Raw genomic sequence first — 11602 nt, 5'->3', positions numbered from 1 at the left:
CGGCTTTTTGGGATTTCCCCCCGGACAGGGATTTGAATCCCAAAAAGCCGGACATGTCCGGGAAAATCCGGACGTATGGTAACCCTAATTAATGATGGGTTGTCCAGCAGAGAGTACACCAAAGATATTTTGGGCAAAAGATTCTCCAGGAGAAAAAAGGTTGGATTTTCCTCTTACACCACTGTACATTCACTTTCCTGGAATTACTTCATTACACTACTATAGGTGAGCAGAGATTCAGGCCCAAAGACTGTGATTAGATATCATGCTGTGTTCAACACTGCTTGCTGCCCTCTAGTATTCTCAGCCAGAGCTAAACATGGTTTTGTCCTTGTTGTGGACAAGACCAAACCATGTACATCAGGGGAGCCCAACCTATGGCCCACTAGAGCATTTCATAAGGCCTGTGGCCTGCTTCAACAGACCATACTCAGGGACGATTCATTAGTATTTTGTCATCATGTTTACATCATTTTAGTTTACAAAAGTGTATAAATAGACAACACTATACCTAGAAACAACCTATCTAAATACATATGAAACAAGCTGAACTGACAATATAAATCAATACAGGTGACTTTAAATCCTATTAAAATATGTAGAATCTGTTTGCCCACACAAAGTTGTGGTTATGTTTATGTGGCCCTCTTGTGTGATAAGGTTGGGCACCACTGATGTACAGCACGCCCAGGGCCAGATTCTAATCTTGATTCCGAGTTGCATTGGGGTAAATCACAGTGATTTATCCAAATCTGTTCCCTGGCATAGAAATGTGGTTGACTTGTTAGGACAAGAGGTTGAGAATGCTTTCTTACAACAGGTATTCAACACAGTTGACTCTGTCTACACCATCAGGACTGAAATTGTTTCAAATGCTATCTTGGCAGGAGGTAGGTGGGGGAAGTTGTCATATTTGACACCTAATGTCAAACATGCAGTTTTTGTAGTACAGTGTCCACAGTATGTTCACTGAATTCCTGTATTGGGTACCACTGAGATCTTTCTATCACAGTACCACTTGTAACAGGCTGATGCAAACCTTTCAGTTGTGACAAGAAAAATCCCATTTGAACCTTTACAAAAATGCTTAGCAAAATAAATAGACAATAAAGTTGCCAGACTATTGTAACCCCCAAGGAGATTACCTAGATTCCTGGGGCTCTGTCTGCTGGCAGCTCAGGGAGAGGCACACTGTCCCTGGTAGGGAGGTGGAGCCAAGGCAGACTCAAGTCTGCCCAGTAACCAATAGGGTGTGAGATGCCCTTCCCAGGGAGCTCAGGAAAGGGGAGAAGCCATTCTCCCCCTGAGAACTGGCCTCTAGGGACCTGAAAGCAAGATCCCTCGGCTGGGCTTTTCCCTCTCCACTGATGACTCCCAGTTTGTAGAGTTTTGCTGGGAAACTTCCCCAGCCAGGCTGAGTTAGCCCTCCAGCTCCCTAGGTGAGACCAGTCACCACATGGTCAGCTCTGCTCTGGCTGCTAGTCCAGGGCTGCTGCCTGCTGTGTGTGTGTCTGGACGTTAGGCTAGGAGACTAATTTTGGATTTTAGTATAGTAGTGTAATCTGCACCTTGAGCCCTGCACCCCTTTGTGGTGAGGGGAAATCCTGGGACCGAAGCAGCCTGACTCCTGCCTGAAGAGGATCCCTGCCAGCAGAGATCAGCCCCTCTGCAGTGACTGAGGAGTCCAGAGTCATCTCTGAACCTGAGGATCATTCATGGTGTTTGTGAGCGCACCATCTTTTAGTCAGTCAGGGAAATTGTTTTGGGGACCCCCTACTCCCTGAACTGTGTCCTCAAGCCAGGGAGTAAGAGTTTGGGGATTTTATAACCTGCTGCCTATTAAACCTGTGGAAGGACTTATCACCTTCTCCCATTTGTGAGTCCTTTGGGCTGTACTGAACCCAGTCAGCCATACTGCTAAATCACTGCAGAGAAGATATTGTGGTCATAGGTCACTAAGGGCCCCAACAAAGTACACGTACCAACAGGACACTAATCTTACATTTGCTACATCAGGTCACGTGACTGGGGAAAGTCCCGGGTACTATCAGCATGGGCACCGGTGACCCTAAGAATAGTGTTTTACCCTGTTATGTTATATTTGTCTCCTGTTTAATATAATTATTGTGTTATTTCTTGGAAGTCTCCAACTATCTGGCATGTAAGTGGGGATTACCCTGGGGTTAGAATTTTCCTCCCAAGCTGCCCTGGTGACCCTGCCAGGAAGGAGCGAGGGGGGTGGAGGCACCGCCAAATAAATCCATAAGAAAAAATACAGAAGATACACCCCGCTGAGTGGGTGGTGGGATCCAGAAGAACCCAGACCTGTCCATCAAAACCTTTAAGCAGATTGGCATTAAAGAATGTAACCGGGTGGAAAGGGGGCACTACACTATGAATACACCAAATTAATTATTTATCATGTGATGCTTGGAATATAATACAAAAAGTTTGTAGCTTTCGTTCTTATTGGAATGTGACAACTCATGTAAATAAGCTCATCGACACAAAAAGCTGACCTATATGCTGTTTATCAATAGGCCAAACCACCAGCAGCCAATGCTTCTTTACCTTCAACAGGTCCCTATTTTTGTGAGATGAAAGCACAACATACCTCATTTCTTATTAATCTGTTGCTACAACCATGCATGAAATGCTGAAACTGCTATAAGCTAAACTTCTCTATTAATCCTTGACCAACACACAACACAAACCACAAAGGTTTTCCCACACAATACAGCTGTGTTGCAGAACCAAAGAACAAAGTCCAAATTCTATGATAGTATTTCATTGCTGGAATATTCAGAGCTGGACTCAGAGCTGGAAATCTACAAAACCAAGATTTTGCCAATAAAATTGCATTTTGGCAATATGTAATGTTTTGAGGATTTGAATTTTAATGGTACACATGAAATTCAATAGTCAAAGATCACCAAAAATGAATGTTTTCAGCAAAAAGGACATTGGTTAAAAAAATAACTCATTTATGCTTCCAAGCCAGAAAGATTTGATAATCCCAGATAGGAGAAACATTGGTAATATTATACAACTATCAGGACAACGTGTTCAAATATGGATCTACTCTAATATACATGCATGTATCAAGTTAATATTTTGTTTACAAGACTGTGAAAAGCTGGAGAAAAAGGCAAAGATCACATGATTATGGAATTTCTCTCTCCTCCTTGTGGAAAAAATAATCCTAGAAAGATATACTGATTAACATTTCATGCTCCTGGACAGTCCTTACCATTACACTGTTCACATGCTCAGAAGACTCTCTCCAGGCTCCTGGTCAGTGCTCTGAAGCAACCGAAGAGAAAACAATCCATGCCAGTTTCAACACCAGACCCCAATCTGGTATGAGACAGAACTTTGGGAAGTTCTGTTAGTGCTGTGTAGACCCCCAGACCATGTAGTTATTTTCATAGTAGATCGCTCATAGAATGATAGAGCTTAAGGCCAGAAGGGATCATCTACTCAGACCGCCTGTATATTACAGACCATCAACAGCACGTAGGTACCCGCAAACCAAACACAACAACCGAAATTAGATAAAATGTCAAAACCCACAGGAGATTAAAATATTGTGTGCCACAGGCATATAATCGGAGGGACTGGGATGCACCAAAGGACAAGGCCCCTGCAGTGCTGTGAATTGATTAATGATACACACCCAGATGATCCTAGCACTCAACGTGTGCCCCATGTTGTAGAGGAAGGTGAAAAATCCCCAAGTCCCTGCCAATTTGACCTGGGGGGAAATTCCTTTCAAATCCCACATATGGCAATCGGTTAGACCCTGAGCGTGTAAGCAAGAACCAGCCAGCCAAGAGTATGAGAGAGAAAATTCTCATGACCATCTTAGAGCACCAGCTCGGCCCTGTCCAGTGTCCCATCTCCAGATGGGCCATCTCTGATGCTTCAGAGGAAGGAAACAAAACAAAACAAGAAAATTGACAGTTGGAGGGGTGGGGGAATCCTGACCCCTGCAGTTACCTTAAAACAGTCTTTGGGCCAAATCAACAACAGCAGCAAATCCTAGGTAAGTCCTTAGACACCTTACTAAGGCAAAATTACCATTCAGTGAGTGAAAACGGCAGGATTGACTTCAGTAGGACTAGAATTTAGCCCTTTAAGGCTCAATTCTGACACCTTGATTCACATTGTTTTGTACATCACTCCACAAGTAGCCCCAAGATTTTCAATAGGACTGCTTGTGGAGTAAGCTATTACTCAACGTGAGTAAGGGTTGGGCACTTAGTACATTAATACAAGAAGCTCCCATTAATATGGGATGTACCCCATCAAAAAAAGAGGGACTACTTCCAGTTTAAGATTTAGCTGACAGGATCGTATAGCCCCTTTTTGCAAAAATCAGAATTGGCATTTCTTCATTACTATTCTTACTATTTTAACTTATAACTTTCAAAACAAAGGTTTAAAATAATAAACTAACATGAACAGCTTCTGTCCACTCATTTTTAGAGTTAATGACACCTTCCTACAGCAAAGAACATAAGAAAAAAGTGAAATTAATTCTTTCATGATCCAAAAAGTAGTAAATTTCTTCATCTTAGATGTAGCTCTATAACAGTGTGCTTTACTATGAATTAAGGAGCTAAATTCATCCTTGGTGTAACTCCACAGGACTTCACCAAGCATGGATTCAGCCCACTATGTTGACGTGGCCACAAATTTCCTTCTTTACAATGTTATTAATGATGAGATTCATTTTTTCATCCCTTCATTTATAGCCAGATTCATTCTTCTGCTGCCCAATATTCAGGCCAGAGAGATGTGCAAGCACAAGGTTACTTCCCAATAGATTCCCTCTGAGTGTTATTCCACAGATTAGCCAGTAGTGAGTGACATTTTGTTTTGTTTTTGGGGGGGTTTTAAGCTCTGCTCTCAGTTTCCACAGGCTTTTACCAAATTGCTCAAAGGGCAAAGTTGTTATCAAGGAGAAGAAAAAAAAAAGTGGGGAGGAGGAAAAAGAAAAGAAATATGCTTCAAAAGAAGATTAACATGCATCTTCTTTGTTACCTTGTACTGTGAGGAAGACAGAAGCCACAGTAGATCCACCTTCATTGGAAGCAGTGCAACTGTACTCGCCAGCATCTGTGAGCTTTACAGATTTTATTTCTAAAGACAAATTGCTCATCATCCTTATTCGGGAGGGCTCCACAAGCCTCAAGTCATTGCCATTTCTCTGCCAGGTGAGATTGTAACGCACTGTGCTTAAGGTTAGGCAGGTCAATATGGCTCTCTCCCCAGGGGTGACGGTGACATTATTAGGAACCTGAACCACAGGTGGGGGCTCTACATGGAAAGAATAAAGAGAGAGGATTCAGAAACTGTTAGGCTCACTTGTAGGTACTTTGTAAGTAACCATGATAAGACAGCAGTCGTAGAAGTAAAAAGGCATACCATTGGGTTATTTTATACTTAGTTTCATTTCACAGCACTGAAGCCAGCACACTGGGGTCTGATCCAAGGCCCACTGAACCAAAGGGAGCTTTTCAATGAGATCTGGATCAGGTCCTAGATTTGTACATGCTGCTGTGTGAAAAAGAGATTACTGAAGAGCTACCCTGAAGACAACAATACTATACATGGGGGCTTTTTCCAGTGCTACCAAACAGCTCTGATATTATCACTGTGTTCTTCAAATGTTAGTCTCAACTTGGGTTTTAATGGATTTTCATCTTTTTGTTCACATCAGTGCCCAGTCTATGCTGCAATTCCCCCCATATTTTGTTGTTTTCTTTCTGACTTCCCTCTCTGCTCCTTTTTACCACTGACTTCCCCTTCAGCAGAATGCAAACTCAGTAACTTTGAACTGGATTGAATTTTAGACACACAATGGTTTCAAATTAGGTCAAATGATCCTTGTTGAGTCAACCCTGAGTAAAAGAGACAACAAATGCAAACAGGAAAGGAAATTTAAACTCATATAGCTTTACTGGGGTTTTGCCCCACACTTCTTTTGTTTAGACCCAGTGGTGTTTGTTCTTAAACACAGAAACACAGATCTGCAGAGGATAATAGTCTGAGTGTGACACAAATGTCAAAAGGTGGAGTAATTTACCAAGATAGGACTGAAGTCAACAGATTACCATAAGGAAAGCAAAGATAACCAAACAGGAGTTCTCTGTTAATGGAGAAAAATTCATCCCTGTGCTGAGTAGGGTTGCCAACTTTCTAATCGCACAAAACCCAACACCCTAGCCCCGTCTCTCCCCCGAGGCCGGCTCCCTTCTCCCACCTCTCCCACGAGCCCCCTGCTCACTGCATTCCCCCTTCCTCGGTGGCTCGCTCTCCCCCCACCTTCACTCACTTTCACTGGGCTGGGGAAGGGGGTTGGGGTGTGGGAGGGGGTGCGGGCTCTGGCTTGAGGTCCGGGCTCTGGGGTGGGGCTGAGGGATTCGGAGTGCAGGAGGCAGTTGCAGGTTGAGGCAGGGGTTTGGAGGGTGGGAAGGGTGAGGGCTTTGGGCTGGGAGTGCTGGCTCTGGGGTGGGGCCGGGGATGAGCGGGGCAGGGGGGTGGGGTGCGGAAGGGGGCTCTAGGATGGGGCCGGGGATGAGGGGTTTGGGTCCAGGAGGGGGCTCCGGGTTTGCAGGGGGGGGCGGGCCTCAGGGCTGGGGCAGGGGTTTGGGGCACAGGCTTATCTCCGGCGGCTCCCAGTCAGCGGAGCAGGAGGGGTGCTAAGACAGGCTTCCTGCCTGTCCTGGCATCGCAGACTGCGCTGCGCCCCAGAAGCGGACAGCAGCAGGTCCGGCTCCTAGGCAGAGGCGTGCAGACGGGATTGTGTGCTGCTCTCACCCGCAGGCACCTCCGCCCCCCAGAAAAGGACTAGCCTGTCTTAGCCAGGCAGCACCACAGACCGGACTTTTAACGGCCTGGTCGGCAGTGCTGACCAGCACCACCATGGTTCCTTTTCAACTGGGTGTTCCGGTCGAAAACTAGACACCTGGTCACCCTAGTGCTGAGGGACACCCATTCAGCTCATTTAAGATCTGTAGGTGCACAGGCCTTGGGCTGGATCTCTGCACAGTGGTGAATTTCTTCAAAAGCCCTGGGCACCTGGGTCTGGAGCCTTGCTTTCCCACAAGTATGGTCCCCGTGGGCTCCCCAGCAGCAGTCATCCTTATAGCCACCACCCCATCACAGCTCACCCAAGCCAGGGGAGAGGGAAAGAAAGCCAGAGTTGCTTACTAAGGACTGAGTTTTGCTCCTGCACCTTGCACACACAGTCATATCTTTGGTAAGTTACTCCACCTTTTGACATGGATATATAGCTTTTATCTAATGGTTTTCATCTGTAGATATCCAAGCACTTTACCAAGTAGGTCAATATCTTTATCCCATTTTACAGATGGGAAAACAGACACAAAGAGGGGAAGGGACTTGCTCAGCAACCCAGAGGCAAAGACAGGAATGGAACCCAGGTCTTTAGAGTGCCAGTCCTGTGTTGTATCCGCTAGAACACACTACCTCCTGTTGATCTCATATACACAGAACCAAATTCCTCACATTCAGTACACATGCCTTTGTTGGCCCTTTATTTAAGATGTCTGCACAAACTAACAAGCTATTTGACAATTTAAGATTTAATACTACCAGGAAAAAACAAATGCAAATGTTTGCTTTTTCTGAAGTTGAAGAATGTTGAGATCATTCCAGTACCTTTCCTACAGCAGTTGACAAAAATGAACAATCTGTGATATACTGTCTGTCAACTTGATAAACTGAAAATACTTGAAAAGAGTAAGTTTACTTTGCTGGGAGTAAGAAAATTCAAATAATTTTGTTTCAAATATTTTTGTGTAAGGATTTCAAAGTGTCTTCCTTACATCATCCCAACTGCACAGTTCAAAACAAATATAATAATTCACATTTACATAGCATCTTTCTTCTGCAAGAATACCTATATGAATGATACATAACAGGAATTGTTTCCTACAATATATTTTCTAGTGCTTTTGTCTGGCCCAGTTTTAAATGACCCAAGTAATGAGCCTTCAACCACTTCTTTGGGACAATGTTCCACAATATAATGAATTTCACTATGAAGGCGTGTCTCTAGATTCAACCTAATTTTTCCTTTACTTAATTTCATCTAATTATTTCTTGATAATCCTTTCAGGAATTAAAATAATAATAATAATAATAATAATAAACAAAAAAAATCCAAATTTCCAATAAATCATTAGGAACTTGCTTTAAAACTAAAGTAGAATTAATTTTAGATGCAAATCTTTGTAATTTCACAGCTATCTGATTTGTGCCTACAATCGGGGAGTTAAAAGTGTAATTGCTAAGGTTTGAGACAAAAAAAATATGGGTGGATTCTCTCAGGCTGCAATTGCCTCCAAGTGCCTCCAAAAGAAATTCAGCCGCTCACATCTATTCAGGGAAGCACTTAAACATGTGCTGAAATCCCACTGACTTCATGGAAGAGTGTTAGAAAGAATTCGACGGCACTTTACTTAATACGGATGGATTTATTTATGTGCTTAAATGCTTTAAACTGGGGCCTAAATGCTTCCATTAAGGTTTTGAAACGTGCTATATTGCAACAAAAGAACATACATTAACATAAAACATTTTATTGGTATTGAATTGCCATAATTTATGCCACCCAATGTTGCTATTTTCTGTTAAGTAAAAATGACCGTATGCCAGCACTTTACAATTTAGTAATCTAATACAGACATAGTAAACAACATTTACCTGACACATCCAGAAATGTCTGAGCACGTCCAGTGCCCACACTGCTAATAGCAATGCATTCATAATATCCTTCATCAGACAAGGAGACCTTGGCAATTTCCCAGTTCACGCTAGACGATTCTCTGTAAAATTATAAAGCCTCTGTAACTGCTTGAAAGGGATGAAGAGGAGGGCATGAAAGGGTCTAGTTTCCTATTGATTGGCATGTAACTTTCAGTAAGGCTAATGAAAATTTCACATACGGAGGAAAAAGCAGACCCTTTTTAAATCCCTTTTGTTTATGCATTATATTGCATGCAGTTTTTAGGGTCTGATTTAAATAAGAAGGTGGGGGGAAGTGATTAGACTTTTATGAGTATTAAAAAGCATGGATTCCTTACACAATACATCCATGGAGACATTTGAAAAAAAAACATGACAAGTAGTCACATGGTAAAATACAAAACTGCTGTCGCTCACTCAGCTATTTCTACTCTTGGATCAGCCTTGGATTTTTTTAAAATGGAAGAAAGTATGAAATACTGTTATATTGATTATTTATCAGCAAAGTATGCACAGAATGCACCATCCCTTACAATGATGCAGACTTGTTCCTTCTAAATGTGTGGGTCAGCTCCAAGGGCCAGTGCAGTGAGGGATGGAGTCTCACTCATACTTTCTGCACCCCATGCTTTGGTTTGGAGTACCTTATGCCCATAAGACACACACGGCGCAATCTCTGCACTTCCCTATCTGTCCCTATCCCTTGAATGAGGAGAATAGCATGGTGAGTCTGTGTGCATAAGGCTCTTTGACCCCAAAGTAGGACCAGGAACAAATATAGTAATTCAGCATTCTCCATGTCAGCTTACCAGCCACACACATGGAAGCAAATGGAGCAGTAAGTGTAAATACAAAAAGATACAGAAAATAGTAAGTAAAGTCTGTGAGAGTTGGGTTTGGTAGAAGTTGCAATCAGATGTGGGTAAAATAATCAAATGAGCACTCTTGAAACACCTGGCTTTTGCCCATAGGACATATCACAAGTAAAGCTGCTGGTTTATAGTACCTTTGTCATTTATAATGCTACAGGGGAAAAAAGGAAGTAAAAATTTAACTACATAGTGTTACTGTGTGTGCTTCTTAAAGAAATTGTGATGTCTTCTTAAGATTCAGCAGCTACATTTTTTACGGCATGATATGGTGCAAGTATTACAATGGCCTTCTAATTCTGTATCCCATTGCTGACTGTGATCTGTTGCTACAGTAAGTAAATATATCTAATGAAGACAAGACTGAGCATGATGCTTTTGGCAAAACACCTTCCACAATATGGGAAAGCTGTGTATTAGTGTTCCCACTGCCTGCCCTCTTTTTTATCTGCCCAAAGTCTTGGATTAACTCCATAAAATGGTTTGGGATACAGTAGGAAGAAAAGATTAGATACGAAATAAGGCCACATTTAATTTGGTATTATAGTAAAAAGTTCAGTGCTTCAGCATTGTGAGGCAGTAGAATCTGTTTGCACAAAAGGTTAGGCCACAGATAACAACTGCAGAGTGATCTTGGACTTTCTGCTTATTCCCTCGGACCCCATGCTCATTACAAACTCACATATCAGAGCTGTTGTTCCAAGGCATTCACCAGTGCGCTGCCAGCAATGGAAATGCTAGTTACTGCTAGCAGCAAGGAGATGGTAAGAACATTTACTTAAGACAGGGGTAGGCAACCTATGGCACGCGTGCCAAAGGCGGCACGTGAGCTGATTTTCTGTGGCACTCACACTGCCTGGGTCCTGGCCACCGGTCCGGGGGGCTCTGCATTTTAATTTAATTTTAAATGAAGCTTCTTAAACATTTTAAAAACCTTATTTACTTTACATACAACAATAGTTTAGTTATATATTATAGACTTATAAAAGGGACCTTCTAAAAACGTTAAAATGTATTACTGGCACGCAAAACCTTAAATTAGAGTGAATAAATGAAGACTCAGCACACCACTTCTGAAAGGTTGCCGACCCCTGACTTAAGAGATCTGCATGCTTCTCCCAAATATAAAGTAGAATTGCTCTTCAAGGAATATATACATAACTGCATTTTTAACAATCTTGTTCCTTTTCTGTTTCCAACTTTATCTTATACACCTTAAGTTACCCTATCACAATGCCTGTTTATTTAAAAAACTTAAACTGGAAAAAAAGCATAATATGTGCTTGCAATATAATTTGGCCAGCTCCCTGCAACTTCCATGTCAGTTCTTGGTGCTCAGCACCTTTCAACATCAGGCCCTGTCTTTGCTCAGATTGTTTTAATTTATTTTACTGCAAATTTTACTTATTCAATTTAAAAAAAATACATGCAACTTGTGGATCAAGATGCTTATTTTGTCAGTCAAGGAAATGCTAGCACACTCCATTGGTCAAGCTGCAAATGCTGACGGCTGAGTACCATCCTTGCTCTCAGGTGGGGTGGAGATGAACATCTCAGGGTAGGTAGATGTGGCACCCCAATCTGCCTGTACAGAGCGAATATGGACAGAATGCCTCAGGGGCACAAGGGAAGCACACTGCACAGTGTTCCTTGTACCTGATGTACATACTGTACCTGTCTCCAGATGCTAGCAGACATCAAGGCAGTCCTTGGCCACACCACAATCTATCTGGCTACACCACTTTGGGTGGTACAATTATCCTAGTTGAGCTAGCCAGCAACCCCACTGTACTCGGGTAGTAGTGGGTCCTTGTGAAAGAATGTGGGCTAATAGGCTCTTGCATCCATTCAGGAATGTATTCTGTGTGTTTGGCTGACTAGGATACAGACTTAGCTAACTGAACCACGAACATCAGTGGCTTTACAGTGCATAGCTTTTACTAAACGGGCTCAGG

At 42.7% G+C, this 11602-nt stretch overlaps 1 protein-coding gene across 1 annotated transcript in view; it reads right to left on the bottom strand.

Annotated features, from left to right (window-relative positions):
- Positions 1-11602, bottom strand: part of LOC113407339 (hemicentin-1-like) — a 344382-nt gene that overhangs the window by 205641 nt on the left and 127139 nt on the right. Inside the window, exons 10-11 of the mRNA XM_026655742.1 lie at positions 8737-8858; positions 5047-5322 (exon numbers count right to left, since the gene is read on the bottom strand). Coding sequence (XP_026511527.1) covers positions 5047-5322; positions 8737-8858 — 398 coding nt within the window. The remainder of the gene's footprint in view (positions 1-5046; positions 5323-8736; positions 8859-11602) is intronic.

This window comes from Terrapene carolina, unplaced genomic scaffold (assembly GCF_002925995.2).
Source record: "Terrapene carolina triunguis isolate 2854851 unplaced genomic scaffold, T_m_triunguis-2.0 Scaffold211, whole genome shotgun sequence".
NCBI lineage: Eukaryota > Metazoa > Chordata > Testudines > Emydidae > Terrapene > Terrapene triunguis.
The sequence above is the reverse complement of the archived record's forward strand: the minus strand, read 5'-3'. Positions and strand labels throughout refer to the sequence as shown.